This window comes from Apiospora hydei, assembly GCF_038363865.1.
Source record: "Apiospora hydei strain CBS 114990 chromosome Unknown utg000003l_segment0_segment0, whole genome shotgun sequence".
Lineage (NCBI taxonomy): Eukaryota > Fungi > Ascomycota > Sordariomycetes > Amphisphaeriales > Apiosporaceae > Apiospora > Apiospora hydei.
In genome coordinates this window covers 330,574-346,814 of record NW_027117362.1, presented here as the reverse complement: position 1 = coordinate 346,814, position 16,241 = coordinate 330,574, and the positions used below count along the sequence as shown (strand labels likewise).

Genomic DNA, 16,241 nt, shown 5'->3' with positions numbered 1-16,241 from the left:
ATAACGTTCTACACTATACCTCTGTTTCCTAGAACAAATGCATCGTCAAAACACAGCCCGATTGGTATTCTGGCCATAGCTCTCTTGGCCCAGTTCCTCTTTTCTGCCAGGATAGCGGCCTTCTTTTCTGATAACGTAGCGTGATGGAAAGGAGGGTGTATTGTTGGTCAATCTGAACCTGAGTGGCATCTGTCCTGATTTGATGTAGACTCCTTGTGCGCACGTGCCATCTGCCCCTGAGCTACAATAGATGTGTGGTCTGGGGTCTACCATGCCTCCCGGTATGTGGGCAAGATGATCCCGTGGTGTCAGGAAATCCATGTCGGCTGGTGAGCGTGATTTCTGAATGCTTGCTTTGACCCCGTATTGGACGACACTGGACGAATGACATGATGACTTTGATTGTGTCTACACATGCTGTCAGACAGTATCTTGGATGTCTCATGCCGCGCAGCCTCTGGGCACTGTTGACGGGGTTTTAGTTCCTCTTCTGGCCAGTCACGATGTGCTTCCGCGGGAGCTTGTACTGGTTGGACTTGTCGTCTTCAATCATCCCATTGTTCTCCTCATCCTCGGCTGAGGCATTTGCTCTGATGTGTGAGGCACAGATTGTTCTCGTCCACATATTTGACTTATTGTGATGATGAAAAAGCTTAGTCTTGATGGAATCGATGACACGCTGAAGTGGGTTTCTCACTTGTTGTGTGATTCTAGTATCCCATACAAGAATGGAGTAGAAGTCACAATCATTTGATTGTGCGAGGTCATCGCCGACCCCTTTTTTGTTGACTAGATACATAAGTAGTTCGTCTATATGTAGCTATCGCCGACCCCTTTTATTCTCACCAGAGAAGCCTTGCATAGATCTCTCAAGCGGAAGGCACGTCACTACACAACAGTGATCCCTTGTTCATGTTCGTTGAGAAATGGTCAGCTGTCGAATCTGCTTGCATGTATCTGATCCAGCATCGCATCATGTCGTCTCGTGTCGTGAGAGCTGGGTGGGGCCAAAGTAAACAAAAAGCCGAATTCACGATTGCTTCAAAGACGGCAGGCGCCCGATTTGGGACGAGACCAGAGCGGGTCTTGCTGGGGGCGTGGCTGCTGTATTCAATTGTAACTGCCTGACCCTAATTCAGGTTCGCTCCTTCCCTCCCCGTCACTGGAGCTTTGATTATCGTCGGGTGGACAGCGACTGGACCCGCCCGCAAAACGCTGCTGCGAACTTCCTCGACAGGGCAACGACCGCACTGCTTCTTCAATGGGCTTTCCCAAACCAAAACACGCCGGGCCTTGGCAGCTTCCCATCTGTTCTTGGTCACGCATCCCTTCCGCGCTCCCAAACACACGCACGCACAAACTCCGTGCTTTCGCAAATCGTTGCAATTCACGCTGTTTCTCCCGCACGCCCGCCCAGAATGGCTGACTTCAGCGCCGGCGCCGGCTCTTCCTCCGGCGATGCCCCCACTTCCGGCAACATCTCCTCCGGCAACGAGCCTGGCACGGCCGAATCCGAGCCCAACGGCAGCATGATGTACACCACCCGCATGACACGAAGCAAGACGGCCGCTTCCTCCGGCAACCAGTCTGCCACGACCGAGCCCGAGAGTGGCAGAGAGTACAACGCTCCCTTGACCCGAAGCATGAAGGCTGCTTCCTCCGCTGCTGCCGCCACCCCGTCAATCAAGACTTACGGCTTCCAAGTCCGCAAGAATGCCTCTGTCCCCCAAGCCAGCAAGAACCCCGTCCTGCCGGTTGCGTCCAGACAATCAATGCGGATTGCCGTTGCAAACAGCATCCAGACCGACAGACAGCACCAGCTAGCCAATCCCACTGCCGCTGCCCGCAACAATGCGGCTGCAACCAACTTGCGCCGCAGCGCTCGCAGCGCCGCCAGAGCTCCAGCCCCGTCTGTCTCTCGCCGTCTCATGAGTTCGTCCGCGCAGCCTGCATCCTCCATGATCCGCCCGAGACACGGAAGCAGCACGACCGCCAATCCCTACTATAGACGCATTACTGCTGCCGTCGAGACTGGTCGCCGCGGCAACAAGAAGAAGCCTGGCCAAGCCGCTGCTGCGAAGAACATGGTCCAGACGGAACTCGACTTCTCCCGCGGCATTCCCGCTGAGAAAGAAGGCTACTATCGGATCAAGAAGATCGTCACCGAGGTGGCCCGCCTTGGTGTCAACCAGTACCTCGTCGAATGGGAGGGGATTGACCCGAGTACCGGAATGGCATGGCCATATGAATGGGTAAGGCCCACTACCTTATGTGCTTATTTATTTCGTCGTCATCATTCGTGATTTGGTGGACTGGTTAGCTGCTTTGTTTGACCTGTTAGACAAAAATGCGACAGCACAAATCGGTTTGATGATGGGGAAAATGACATACATGCCTTTTTGCGTGTGGTGTATTCAATACTGCGCGCTCATATTGTTTGCGACCGAATGCTAATTGGTTCTCAAAGGTCAACAAGTCTGATCTCAGCAAGGCCGCCCTTGACGCGTGGGAGGAGGAGAAAGATGAGGAAATGGATTGATTCTGCCAGGAACTGAAGTAATTGGAGCAATGTTGGGGTGTCTGGGTTCCCGGGCGCGCACGGACGCTAGGCGGCGAGGTCTCTAGAGGGGAAGAGGGCTCACTTGGTGGCCTCGCTTGGAAGCCTTGCAACCCGGCGCCGTAGCGGTCATGTTTTTGACGTGCCTCGGCTGCTCAGGACCATTTGGTTCCAAATTCTAGATAGCTTTTCTGATTTTGAAAAGATGAAATCAGGACAGAGCAATGGAGAATTCACACACACACACACACACATCAACATCAAGTTGTGCTTCTGCCACTGTCCACACTGCCTGCCTTTTATCCTCCCCTCTACAAAGGGCCCATCAACCTGGACTGCCTCCTGTGTGGACAACTCACTGCCCATATTTCTTGTTTCCTGCGCCCCAAACACACACATACCGTCATCACCTTAGGGTACCTCCTTCACTTTGTGTTTCCTCTTCTGTGGACTCTGTATCGCGACGATCGGCTGTGAATGTTCGTTTGTCTCCTGCAGAGTGACTCACTCTGCGAAACAAGGGAAACAACCGGGTGTATTCGTCTTGGAAAGCACGCATATGGGAAGGTAAGGGGTTCTCGACGGAGTCTGACGGTTCCTTTTCATAGGTCCACCTGCAGCCGAATTTCTCAGTATCTAGTCGTCGTATTGACGGCACATCCTCTCAGTTGCTTAGCGCCAACTACTCGAATCAATCGAAGGTACGATTGTATGTTTAGAGGGAGGCACGTGCCTGAATAAACAAAGATCTTGTTTGCTTTGTATCGGAGGCGTCGTAGAAAAGCTCCTTTGGTGGCCTCGATATCGTCTTCGGTCCCGAGCTGGGATGGGCCTCTTTCCCTGACAGGCCCAGCCCGGAGTTACTGGGTAAGCTATGTAGGATTGCTGATTGATGACAGGCATGCCTGACGTCGTAGCCTTGCGGAAAGTAGAAGACCCGGGGGTGTTGGTCACACTGAACCAAATTAGCTTTCCCGTTGAGGAAGCGCTTGATGTTTTCACCAAGATCGTGTGACAGCAATACAGCGTCCCATTAGATGACATCAGCCTGTCTAGCGAGAGCCAAAATGATTAAACATTACTGATACCCTCCATGTTGGGGCCCCTGCAAAAGAAGACCACATCTTACATGTTCATGTCCTGTATTGTCCTGTTGATCTATGCAGATAAGCTGGGGGCTGCAATCTTATCCTGCATATCCCTGGCGTTTTTGCCGGCTCAGCTGTGGTTTGTGTCCCCGGCCGTAACGGTAGTATACCGATTCGGGCGATCCTCTTGACCCAATGGAATGTCTCAGGCGGGCCATCGGCGCAAGGGGGTTGCACAGAGCCGCTGCGAACTCGATGGCGGAGTTTGCGGGGGCGGGCGTAGACATAAAGCAAGGTCGGTGACTACAGCTTGTCTCCCTTTACTCGCCTTGACGCCATAGCCTTTGTTCCCCCACGAGGAAAAGAGAAAAAAAGCCACCAAACAGCCCTTGTTCTAAAGATATCCCTTCAAAGAGGCCAAGAACGCCGTCCATCACCGTTGACATGGGCATTTTTGCAGCTTTTCCAACCAACTTCAATGCCGTTTAAACCTATTCCCATTCCTAAGCGCAGGGATTGCGTAAGATTACAAACTATTCAATCTCTTTTCCACCTTATACTTAAACTCAAAGCCCCCTTCTATGTATGATTATCCTAAATTTCTGACAGGGCGCCATTTTTCGAAATGAGACACGGTCTCGGGTTCTCTTATTTAATGATAGAGCATACTTAATAATAACGACGTTTGAAAAAGGAAAACATGGGTAGCAAGAAAACCAAGTCGGAAACACATTCGGCAAAGACATCTCCAACAACACCAACCGCCCCGGACAACGCCGCCGCCGTCACCACCCCTCCACGGCCTCGACAGCGGTCCGGTGCCCGCACTCGGATGGGACCGTTCCTGTCTGCTGGGACTGCGTCGAGGCCGGGCATCCCGGCGGCACAAGAAACAATGCGGCGGCCGCCGCCGCCTTGGTCTCCCCGCTCTCCGAGAAGAAGCGCAAACGGTCCAAGGCCAGCATCTTCTCCAAGCTGAGCGGGACCGGCAGCAGCACGCACTCGACGCTCCAGGTGCACCCGCCCGAGCCCGGTAAGGAAGTCATCGTGGCCGACTACCGGCACCTGTCGCAGCCGGGCCTGGAAGTCCTCGCCGGCCCGCGCGTGGTCGACCCCGCCTCCAAGGCCTACTACAAGAACAACACAAACAAGACGAAGAAGAGAACGGACGCTGAGACCTGGGATGCAGAATCGACGACGGGCCGGTCCGAATCGAAGGAGGGCCGGATCCTCGGCATGAGCAAGAAGCGCTTCTGGTTCACGGCGCTGCTGATCGGGTTGCTGGTTGTCGTGATCACGGTGGGCGTCGTGGTGGGGGTGCAGCAGAGTGGGAAGTTTGCTAAGAATACGAGTGCACAATCCAACGGCGAGTAAGTCCTCACTCTTACACAATTCATACTTTGCCGACTCGTTTGATTTCTCCTCCGATGTACTAACGGAACGCAGATCCGGAACGACCCCAACCACCTCGGGCGGCCCATCCTCTTCACCCTCGGCCACCTCCTCGCCCGGCGGCACCGGTCCGATCACTTGCCCCTCGGCCAACAACAGTACCTACACACTACCCGACAACGGCAACATCAAGTTCAAGATCGGGTGCGGGTTCTCCCGGGACGGCGGCGACCTGCAGAGCGTCACGGCGGACACGTTTTTACAGTGCATGGAGGAGTGCGTCAAGCGGACCGGCTGCGCGGGCGTCTCGTGGATCAACGACGGGGACGCGGGCTCGGCCAACAACTACTGTTACACGAAGCTCTCGATGGATGGCAAGACGCGGACCAACCCGTTCGCGCAGTCGGCTGAGATTGTCACGGGGTAAGGCGCGCGTTTTGGCTGCTTTCTCCGCAATGGGGGGGAAGCCTTTACGTTTCACGGCATTCCAACTTCAATGTACTATAGCTACACAACTCACATTCTTCAACCACCTAGGGGAAACGCCACACATTTGGCATGTTCTCTGACTTTAGAACACGAGCCAAAGATGACGCATGATGGGATTAGCCTGCATTATGTATAACAATCCATAGCCTTACGGGATTCTATAATTTTATCATCAACGTCTGGTGATGCCCAGCCCGTGGCGGAATGAACCTGTCGATAAGAGACACCGCTGTTGATGTTGTGCTGGAGTAGAGGCTTCGGGCCGATACCAGATCCGCATGTATCCTAACAAGACAGTACGCTGCAAACATAACATACACCCACATTCCTGTTCCGCCAGACACAAGCAGAGGTCGCTACTGATGAACCTTCCAGCAGCCTGCGGTTCTAGGGGCCTCTGTCGTTATGTTGGTTCAAATGGCGGTTGGAATTTGATTGCTGTGTGAAGGAAGCGATTTACCGGTACGGCTGTCAGCATATAAAGATGGCGATGAGCTACCTCCGAGGAGGGAGAAACAATACGCAGATTCAGAAACTATTCAGATACTAAAGCAAAATGAGTACGACGCCAGAATTGACACGGCGGCGAGAGAACTTGTCCTTTGAGGACATTGCGGGCGAGTACCGCATCTTCATCCAGTTCGGGAACCTGACAAGTCCAGTAGAGGTGGTCTACCACAAAGAGGAAAACGTCGTGTACGTACCGGGGACGAGAGGCGACAATTCGAGCTCGCAGAAGATCGGGGTGGTTTCTACCCTCGAGGGACCCGTGGGCCCTATGGACGGCATCAACATACAGCCGCATTCGAACCCGTACGGCTTCCGGTTCTTCAACGAGGCCTGCGATCTGATGGCCTACGTTCCCGGAGGGATGATCTGGATCAGTACGGTTGACCTTGCGGTGATGTCGTTTGAACCCGACCCAGATCCGTATTATAAGGCGCCCCCGTACGGCAATTTCGTCGAGGAGGTCGACCTGGAAACGGGCCATATCGTGGCGCGCGTCAACGTGCCGTACGGCGCCACGCCAATAGACGAACGGTCTGGGCTCCTGCAGTTCAGCATGAGTCAGAATGCTGGCCGACCCAATGTCGTCACTCCCGGCCCGCGCCCTCTGATTGCCAATGCCGGAGCCGATCCAGTGGCCTCGAGAATCCGAAATACTTTTCACACCAACAAGATTTATATAATGCCGAAGGAGGTCATGCTGGTTTAGTCTAAGGGATTCGCTTCATTGTTTGCTCCCGGGTTTCTCATGTTCGGTTCGGGTGGTTTGTTGGATGTGTGCTTTTAGTTGTTTCCTCGGTTCCGGGGTCTGGCGTTCAGCATGATTTTGCTACTATTTCCCTTTATCTATACACGGTCATTATCGTAGGTCGAACGGATACCCTCCTTTAGGACCAAATATACCTAGCCAGACACGTGCCCCCTCCCTTGACGCCTCTAGCCCACCTTGAGAGATGGGTCCACTACTCGCGATACCCCTGTGCTCCCAGCGACCCGGATAAGAACCTCCTGCGCGGTGCTAATCATTAGAGCTGAGAGATGCACTTCTTTTCCTTGCTGCACGCCCGTGTCTAGTATCAGTAGTCATCTTGACTCAACGGCTCCAGCCCATAGGTAGATGCCATACCGGTCACTGCCACCCACAAAAAAAATCCCCCGGCACCCGACTGCAACCGGACGCATTCCGAACAAGACTTACTCCCATGTCACGTGGTCGCGCGTCGTGGACTGACGCGGTCGTGAAAATGCCACCTCGCTTACGGTACGGCCGTCGCTGACGTTTGAGCGACGCGTTCTTGAGGGAACCAGGGGCTCCACCGCGCCGCCGATGCAGGTGATGAATTACGTGCAGGATCCTGGTTCAATTTGGGCGCTAACCTAGCCTGCGCTGTCAAGTAGGTTGATTCCAGGAGCCATGTTTCATCCTAGCGAGTCTCGAGTCGTGCGTATTTCAATCGTCTTTCCCTGCCAAGGGTAAAAATCCATCCCGTCATCGGTGCGAAAAGTCGGAAGAATACTCATTAAGGCCTCATCATCCTAGCATCACCGAATGTGACTACGGCGAAGGGCCAGTTGGACGTGTTAAACTGGTAGCCACCCCATTGGATTTAGGCCAAGCTGAGAGCACTGCCACTGCCTGGCAAATTTCCGCTCGCCCATGCCCCTGTGCCCCCAGGGAACGATTGTCGTGGGCCGCACTTGGGCCGCACTTGGGCCACCCCCGGATCCCTGGTTCGTCGGTCGGCAATCCCGATTCCTGATGGCCATCCAGGATTCGTTGCTGTTCTGTAGTGGATTCTGAGCCAGGCAATCCCTCTTTTGTTCTACACACTCTCTTTCAATTGACGGCATAATCTTCGACCCAACCCGGAGCGGCCATTTGCAGTAATCACCACCCCCAAACCGAAATACCGCGGCGCCAAACGACCCTCCTCCCCGGAAACAGAGCGTCCTTTCCATCCCCACACGACGGCAATCTGCCGGCCACCCGCAACCATGGCGACGGCGACGACGGCCGACCCGACCACGAGCGCGGCGCGCGGCGCCGGGCCCCTGACGACCGTCTTTACGATGCCCGACTTCTGCCACAAGCCCTGGTGGACGTTCAGCGGCACCCCGGCCGTGTCTTCGTCCGTCTGCATGCCGGGCAACTGGGTCGACTACTACGGCAACCGGCGCGGCTTCTACTCGCCCGGCATCTGCCCCCAGGGCTACACCGAGGGCTGCTACCTGCCCGAGTCGGCCGCGAGCGCCGGAACGAACGGACACCCCTGGAACGGCGGCCCCATCCTCGCGGGCGAGACGGCGCGCATCTGCTGCCCGGAGGGCTACTCGTGCTTCGTGGACACCAGCACCGACATCGACGTGCAGTGGCGCAAGTGCATCACCACGGCCGCCGACCCGACGACGAGCTACGTCCACACCCAGGACGGGACCACCACCTACACCACCACGACGCTGGGCCTGGCCTTCGGCATCCAGGTGCGCTGGCAGAGCTCGGACCTGAGCATACTCGAGACGGACCCGACGGTGCCCGGCGCGACGTATACGGGAACAAGCGCGAAAGACAGCCCGAGCCCGGACGATGGCGACAGGGGCGGAAACGAGGGGGGCGACGGCCCCCGACGACGGTCATAGTGATAGGCGTCATCGTGCCGGTGGTGTCGCTCTTCCTCGGCATCATCGCCTTCCTGTACTGGCGGCACCACTACCGGACGAAATACAAGCGGACGAGGACAGAAGACAACAGCAACAACAGCAGCAATAACGACAATAATAACAACGCCTCGACCACGGCCCTGAGCGCCAACTCGGCGGGGTTCGCGGGCGTGCCCACCCACGACGAGGAGGAGGAGATGAAGAACTCCATGACGATCCTCATGCCGACCGAGATGGACGCCGCCGTCATCCACGAGGCCGACCCCACGCGCACCCGTGGATGGAGCTGCCGGCCCACGGGCCGCCCGCCATACAAGAGATGCCCGCGACCACCTGCATCGCCGAGCTGGCCGACACGAGCATCGCGCCCTACCGGCGCGAGGACGAGATCTCGATAGCGACGTCCAACGATATAGAGGGCTCGAGCGCCCGGAGGAAATCGCTGCGGGACGGCGGGGGCGGCTCCTCGTTGCATGCGCGGAAGTTTAGTTGGGATCCCTGAGATCTGAATCTATAAGACTTATTTATTAGCTAATGACATATATGTACATATTACTACCAACTTTTGAATAGCAACTGCAGATGCGACTCAATCCGATGTTACTATGGGGGTCGCCGATGAGGCTGACCATGGGCGATGACGTGGCATTGGACGAAACCCATCGGAGGTTGTGAGCGAGAGGTTGTCTGGTCGACATTGTGTCGGTCTGTGTGTGACCCAGCCGATGCAGCGTGGCCGTCCGTCTATACGGCCGCCGAACTGTCACGCTCTCTGATTGCAACGGCTTGAAACTCCCAGGTAGACAACCGCACGTGATCAGCACCGCGTATGCGAGACACATCCGGTGCCCGTCAGTCGCCAAAGGGTTCCTTGTTCTTCGCGTGGCTCGGTTTAGAGGCCAAGTCCAGCCCAGTAGATTGGCCCGACATCCGAACTCGGGGCAGAGCCTCTCCGTACCGCAGCACACACCGGACGTGGGCCTTCATCCCTCGTGGCCCGGGGACGTAGTTAGAATGCCTTGAGAATACGATGCGTGTGTATGAAGGTGCTCGTTTTTACACGACTTGGACAAATACGTGTTGGTCCCTAGCATGCCTGATTTGGGTGGGCGGCGTAGATATAGAGTTAACCGAATATGGGAGGATCCAAGAATCCCGCGAGTTCCCACCGACGTAGCAGAGAAGCGAGATGACAGATGCATTCGCGCTCTTATCTAGGCACATCGTGAGTGAATGAGAAATGCCATTCTGTTTTCACTCATATGCGAGCTCGATGAGATGTGTTGCCCCTATCCCGACCCACCGCCCAGCTCTCCGCTGATGAAGACAACTAATACAGCGGCATAGCTGCAAGCAAGTCAGCACTGTTCATAGGTATGATTCTCTTACATACGCTGCCGTTGTGCCGTATACCTCGGCTCTTCTTGCGTTCGTCAACAGCCCCGCGGGGGCCGCGAAGAGCATCGTGAAGAGGGTCACAAGACCGAGCTTGACGTTTGGAGACCGGACGTTGTAGAGGATCAGTATAGCACCGAATAAGAGGACTGCGGCGAGAATCGTGCTGAAATAGGAGACGAAAGTGGCAATGGACCGTTCGGATACGAAAGCAACGTTGGGATCTCCATCGTGACTTGGCGTCGAGTTATCCTACGTTATCGAGGTCAGCGAACTTGTTTTACTTGAGGGCACCGCGACATGAAACTACCTTGAATAGCTGCCCAAGGTGATTCTCTGCAAACTGCGACATCCGGTCGTGCTGGTCGGGGAACTTCAGAGCCACAAGTGCTTTGTGGTCATCGTATATAGATTGGCCATTCCCGCCCAGGGCGCTTTGGCTTCCGGGCATCCAGGGAACTCCTTTCCATAACTGCCATCGAAAAGCCTTCAGGGTCCGCCGATCCGGTATGGGAAGCGAAGCCATCTGGCTCTCGCTCAGCAGCGCCTGTCCTGTTCACTCGGGCATATCAATACGGACCTCTTCGTCATCCGTCCTCACTATTCTTGGCCGTCTTACTATAATCGCTCATCAAGCTCCGTATCTCCTGGACGAGCTGCATGCGTCTCGGTTCTGACTCGCCACGCTTCTTGAACACCACTCAATCTCGGACGGCGTCCTTCGACTCGCTGCTGCGGCCATCTTGAGCATCCATCATGTCCAACTCCGTCTGGAGCTCGTGCAGTTCGCTTTGCATCATCAAAAGATTCCGCGCCGCTAGTCTGTCAAAGCGGTTGAAAATGAGGGTGCTTCTATCGAGATCTGCTGCTATGAAAGAGGCGAAAGTAGAATAGTCATGTTGCTGGTGAAGTGGCCTCGTACGTTGTGTGTTTGAAGGCATCATGGGGTTAAGTTCAGTCCTCTATTTGGGCGGTTGAGGTATCGAGCGACCCTTCAATGTAATATGACTCAGAATAGTTAGCAAGACAGTTACATCGACTGCCTGGTAACCATATCAACCTCTAACACCTATCCATATAGCAAGACCGTATTGTCGATTTCCTGTCAAGTACCGGGTATTGGACCCTTATTCTGGGTCTGCGCATATATCGGTGGTGCTGAATCTGGGTAGCTGCTGCTCCTGGTTTGTGGGGTTCAGAGGTACCGTACCGCATCTGCCTTGGGTATCAGTTTTGAGCAACTCCTGTTGGTTGGTTGATTGCTCTTTCTCACACCGACTACAACTCCAAGGCTGCAGTCAGCCCCCGCGCCGCCCGGCAGGCGAGTAGATCATGTGGCTGCATTGGGCGTTTTTTGCCAAACCCCGAGATGCCCGATGGGCCTGGACCACTTCCCAACGGCAATTTCTTAACTGTGTATTATCTCCTTTCCAAAGACTTCCGTCGTGTGAATCCCTGCTTACACCTCCTTGGTGAGGCAAGATGGATGATCAGTATTACGATCCAGAGAGCGTGATTCCTAGAAACAGTCCTTTTCTACAAGCCATCCCCAATTTTGACCCTTCCCACGAAGAGAGGGGTACGTCCGGGGCATTCGAGATAGACGATTACGGCCTTGTGAGTACATCTTACCAAGAAATGTCACAGTCTGTTAACATAACGAAGAACACGCCCTGGAAGACGGAGCTCCGAGTAACTGGGAATCCTACACCATCTGACACCTCCGCCGGCCCTCTTGGTCATCCTCTGGATTCATTGCTCTTCAGAAACGCCCAGCCAGATGTTAGAGAATCGTTCTTCCGCCCTCCACCACAGGACTATCCTCTGGTGGAACCTCTCGATGAATCGCAACTCGTGGTATCGGACCATGAGCTCGAGCTCCCTGTGATTAATCCGACTCGTCAAGCTGAGAATCTGCCAACGGAGCATTCGATACATTCGCCGGACTATTTGCCCCTTTCACCACCTTTGTATTCCCTCGTCTCACCTCCATACTACTCGACCTCAATGCCCTCACCAGCCCACTCATTACCAATGCTCTCGCCATATCCAGTTTCTCCACCCGTTCGATTGTATGGAACACAACCTGTGATGCCAGAGGATGGAATGGAAGACCCGCCTGGTATTGGGCCGGCTCTTTTTAAACGTAATCCAATCTTCAAGGGGAGAAGACGACATGAACGCAAGCGGCTAGGCCTTCCTATTCTTTTCGAAGGACAACTGAGCAATGTCGCAACAGTTGCGTGCGCCGACACTGGCGCCGATTCTAACATCATTGCCTATGAAATGGCCAAGTCACTCGCATTGCCGATATTGACTGCTGACGATGGCGTCAAGGAATTTCAATTGGCTAACGGCAAGGTCGTCAAGTCCATCGGAACTGTTTCATCAAATTGCGATCTGGCACCCGGTCAACCTTCCATGCTGGCAGGTCTTGCATGCTTCTTCTACGTATTCGAAACATTGGCGGTTCCCCTCATTCTCGGTATGCCATTTCTAGAGGAGACGGAGACCTTGAGCAAGTACCGCGATCGATTCGTCGAGCAGACTGTTCCATTTGGTCTGACTTTGCAATTCAACCTTATTGGATCACCGGCGAGAAGTCTGCTTTGCACCCTGGGTGGCGAATGGGCAACCGCCAACACCGATTCTGGCTCCGATGCCGATTTCCTCAGCGCGAAGTATGCTCATAGTCGGGAATTCCAGGTGGAGCCCAACCAAGAGACCATCATGTTTGCGGATGGGAGTACCGATGTCACGGATGGCCTTGTGCGGCTGCCTCTATCAATCGAAAACATGCCGACCACGACGCTAGAGTTCCACGTTTTCGGAAGTCTTACCCACGACGTTATAGTCGGGTATGATTCTATTGAAGAGTTGGAGATATTCACACGGCACCGCTCGTCTTTGATTTCAAGCGAGAAAGACAGGATGTTCGGCAGCTTGGAGCCGATTCGTCTCGTGGAGAAACTTACCAGGTTCAACTTGGCGAGACTAGGGTCGCAGATGAAGAGGTGGTTTGATCAATCCAGCGATACAACCTATCCAGGAAGTTTATCTTCATCCCCGTCATCCCCAATACCCTCAATGCCTTCGAGCCCAACCCCATCATCATTGGACATGGGAGCAACGGCAAGCATAATCCCATCATCACCAACAACAGGGATGTTTGTATGCAAATTCGCCGGGTGCACAGCCGCCCCATTCCAGACGCAATATCTCTTAAAGTAAGTATATGATCGAGTGATGTTTTCCGCGCAAGTATTAATGCTGTCCAGTTCACACGCCAACGTCCATGCGTCTTCTAGACCTCACTCTTGCAAGGTCAAAGGTTGCCCTCATTCCGTTAGTGGCAGAGGCTTCAGAGACAAAAGGGACTTGAGGCGACAAGAGCTGGTTCATGACCGCCCGGGGTATGTGTGCCCGTTCTGTCCCGATGGTGAACATAAGTACCCAAGGCCAGATAATCTTCAACGGTATGTGCACTTTACAAGAGTCGAAGGACCTTTATTGACATCTGATTACTTTAGTCATGTACGTGTTCATCATGTAGACAAACGTTCGGATGACCCCTTGCTCCTCAACGGACTCCCGCAACGGCCCGAAGGGCCAAACCGAGGCCTGAGACGGCGTGGCGCACCTTGATAATACTCGGATGGCCCAAAGAACAGGAGCAGTGTGCAATCGGTAGCATTGGTCTTTGCCGTTCATGTATCATGGATGTTTTATTAGTGATTATGTCATACCGTATCATATCCAAACGTTATCTCTGCGTCTACCCGCCTCTCCTTTGGTTCTATCACGTTCCTCTTTACCCACATCACTTATGGTAACCGGGTAATCGGAAAAGATGTGGCTCTATCTCATACCCTTATCATCATCATTTGGCCCAGAACTGGAACCACCTCACCGCCTGGATAAAGGCCGTCTCCTTGGCGAACCGCATCTGCGGATCCGAGAGGTTGCCCCGCACAGCGAACCCGTGCATGGCCCCGCTGTACAAGTCGATCTGCCAAGGCGTCGTGAGGTTGTCGAACAGGTTCTCCATCTCCTGCCTTAGGGCCGGGGGTTCAGCTCGTCAAGCTGGCCCTGTGCGACCGAGGCGGGCAGCGTGATGGCCGCGATCTCCGCGTCGGTCCACATGGCCGGGTGCGCCGCGAACGCGGCGTCGACGCCCTGGACGGCGCCGCTGGCGCCCGCGAACCGGAGCGCGTACCGGCCGCCGAAGCAGTAGCCCGTGACGGCGACGCGGGGGTAGCCGCGGACCTCGCGCAGGTAGCGGATGCCCTTGGCGACGATGGGGTCGGTGACGTCGGGCCCGTGCGCGGCGAGGAACTGGGTCTGGTTGAAGCCGGGCGCGTTCATGTCCAGGGGCGAGGGCGCGCCGTTGAACAGGTCCGGGGCCACGGTGAAGTAGCCGGCGCGGCCGAAGCTGTCGGCCAGGCGCAGGTCCTCGGGCGAGGCGAGGCCGTAGATGTCGGTCAGGAAGAGGACGGCGGTGTCTTGGCGGCACTTGTCTTCCTGGCCGGTGTAGTACATGGTCACTGGGTGGGTGGGTTCTCATGTCAGCAGCCTGCACGGGGTTGCTTAATGCTGGGGATTGCACGGCCGAGGGGAGGGATGCTCGGCAGTGAGAAGGAAGAGAAGAAAGAAAGTGGGCATTTAATTACCATTCTCGAAGACCGTCGTCTTTCCAATCGGCTCCCCCGTTTCTCTAAGGGCCGACAAATTCGTGACCGGGCACTGCTTGGTATCTGCCTTGCAACAGGTGCTTCTTGCCGTGGCGAAGGCGGCTAAGCCCCAAAAGGGGACGGCGAGGGAAAAGTAATGCATCGTGCAGAATAAGGAAGTGAAAAGTTGGCTGTCCTGTCTACCAATGCCTACTTTCCATCGTAGAGTTGGGGGTAGCAACGAGCCTTTGAATACGCAGGTGGAATGAATCGATCATTACCGAATCATGACTGTCTATGCCGCTCCAAAAACCACTCTAGGGGGTGTGTATGTGCTGCGATCGGTCTTAGAGGATAAATAAGCCCGAGCATGCATTGCTTGCCCTGACCCGTCATAGCTGCTTCCCCCCCAATTTCCCCTCAACTGGCTTTACTCGCTTCTATTATTATCAGTAGGGCTCGTTGCTCCAAAATAGAATTTCCCTTGTTTCATTCGCTTGAGCCACCGACTGGCTGACTACTCGTTAGTTCCCACGCAATTACCACCAAGCACCTATGATCTGGCTGCGTCCCTGATTTTCTAGCGCTGAGGTCAGGGCCATTGTAGCGCTGACCACGCTGTCTCACCTGCACTTTTAGCACGCAAACTCGGCTCGAGAACGATTGAAGCTTTGAGGCGCATCATTTCTCAGCGTCGTATTGGGCAATTAGTCGAGAACGTGTGCCAAGAGGCGGATGCGTTGATGCGGGGTGGGACTGGACCCCCTTTGCGGCTAAAGTAGACGGGGAAGACGGCATTCAACCGACATTGGATGCTGGTCGCTTCTTCAACATTGGGGGCCAACCAGCCAATTCGGCAGTCTACCATTCGAGGCAGTACTGGGTCTGGTGCCGACGATCTGGGCAAAGATCGACGCCACGATGAACCAGTTACACCAATGGGGAAACACGGCAACATGAGAGATCGCATCAATCAACGTCTTGCGTCTGTCGGCTGCTTTGTTGCGATAAACTCACTCCTGGTAGCCTCTCGCATCCACCCACGCGACTGGGTAAAACAGTGGCTTTACATAGAGAAAATCAGCCAGCAAAGCCACAGGGCCAGGTGCCTCCCTGAGCTCTCTCCATGTGATTCAGCTGAGCGTGCTGTTCGCTTGGGTCAAGCCCCAATGCCATGGGGCTTTATTTGCTGCGACGCCCTGGCCAGTCCTCAGCTACTCGCATTTGACAGGAAAGTTCATCAAGGGCACAACAATAACAACAGCACGCCTGGTCTGATGCTAAACAGAGTTTTCTCGCATGTGAGACGTGGGTGGCAGATGAAAGGGCTGCTGAGAATAGGCAGGCCACGAACATATCTGCAAAGCGACACATCTCTACTTAATATAGGGGACCCCATCGCGACAGCCAGTTCCTGATATATCTTGAATTCTGACGTCTAATTGACAAGCCAATTTTGAGTTGCTAATCGGGCAGACTGTGTAC

The 16,241-nt window shown here is 54.7% G+C and overlaps 8 protein-coding genes across 8 annotated transcripts; 6 read left to right on the top strand and 2 right to left on the bottom strand.

Annotated features, from left to right (window-relative positions):
* Window positions 1-1,418: 1,418 nt before the first annotated feature.
* On the top strand, window positions 1,419-2,539 carry PG997_001884 (uncharacterized protein; the record flags this gene model as incomplete). Its single annotated transcript, XM_066806199.1, has 2 exons — window positions 1,419-2,252; window positions 2,468-2,539. The coding sequence occupies 2 exons, from the start codon at window positions 1,419-1,421 to the stop codon at window positions 2,537-2,539; spliced, it is 906 nt and encodes a 301-aa protein (XP_066673495.1).
* A 1,731-nt stretch (window positions 2,540-4,270) lies between these two features.
* On the top strand, window positions 4,271-5,464 carry PG997_001883 (uncharacterized protein; the record flags this gene model as incomplete). Its single annotated transcript, XM_066806198.1, has 3 exons — window positions 4,271-4,280; window positions 4,388-5,015; window positions 5,092-5,464. The coding sequence occupies 3 exons, from the start codon at window positions 4,271-4,273 to the stop codon at window positions 5,462-5,464; spliced, it is 1,011 nt and encodes a 336-aa protein (XP_066673494.1).
* Window positions 5,465-6,082: 618 nt separating this feature from the next.
* Window positions 6,083-6,742, top strand: PG997_001882 (uncharacterized protein; the record flags this gene model as incomplete). The annotated part of the gene is made up of 1 exon (XM_066806197.1): window positions 6,083-6,742. One exon carries the CDS (start codon window positions 6,083-6,085, stop codon window positions 6,740-6,742), a length of 660 nt encoding a protein of 219 aa, XP_066673493.1.
* A 1,286-nt stretch (window positions 6,743-8,028) lies between these two features.
* Window positions 8,029-8,670, top strand: PG997_001881 (uncharacterized protein; the record flags this gene model as incomplete). The annotated part of the gene is made up of 1 exon (XM_066806196.1): window positions 8,029-8,670. The coding sequence occupies one exon, from the start codon at window positions 8,029-8,031 to the stop codon at window positions 8,668-8,670; it is 642 nt and encodes a 213-aa protein (XP_066673492.1).
* Window positions 8,671-8,971: 301 nt separating this feature from the next.
* PG997_001880 (uncharacterized protein) lies at window positions 8,972-9,193 on the top strand (the record flags this gene model as incomplete). Its single annotated transcript, XM_066806195.1, has 1 exon — window positions 8,972-9,193. One exon carries the CDS (start codon window positions 8,972-8,974, stop codon window positions 9,191-9,193), a length of 222 nt encoding a protein of 73 aa, XP_066673491.1.
* Window positions 9,194-9,980: 787 nt separating this feature from the next.
* On the bottom strand, window positions 9,981-11,027 carry PG997_001879 (uncharacterized protein; the record flags this gene model as incomplete). The annotated part of the gene is made up of 5 exons (XM_066806194.1): window positions 9,981-10,038; window positions 10,085-10,338; window positions 10,397-10,638; window positions 10,706-10,742; window positions 10,800-11,027. The coding sequence occupies 5 exons, from the start codon at window positions 11,025-11,027 to the stop codon at window positions 9,981-9,983; spliced, it is 819 nt and encodes a 272-aa protein (XP_066673490.1).
* Window positions 11,028-11,568: 541 nt separating this feature from the next.
* Window positions 11,569-13,394, top strand: PG997_001878 (uncharacterized protein; the record flags this gene model as incomplete). The annotated part of the gene is made up of 3 exons (XM_066806193.1): window positions 11,569-12,944; window positions 13,136-13,313; window positions 13,365-13,394. 3 exons carry the CDS (start codon window positions 11,569-11,571, stop codon window positions 13,392-13,394), a joined length of 1,584 nt encoding a protein of 527 aa, XP_066673489.1.
* Window positions 13,395-13,966: 572 nt separating this feature from the next.
* On the bottom strand, window positions 13,967-14,919 carry PG997_001877 (alpha/beta-hydrolase; the record flags this gene model as incomplete). Its single annotated transcript, XM_066806192.1, has 3 exons — window positions 13,967-14,137; window positions 14,185-14,630; window positions 14,757-14,919. 3 exons carry the CDS (start codon window positions 14,917-14,919, stop codon window positions 13,967-13,969), a joined length of 780 nt encoding a protein of 259 aa, XP_066673488.1.
* Window positions 14,920-16,241: the final 1,322 nt, after the last annotated feature.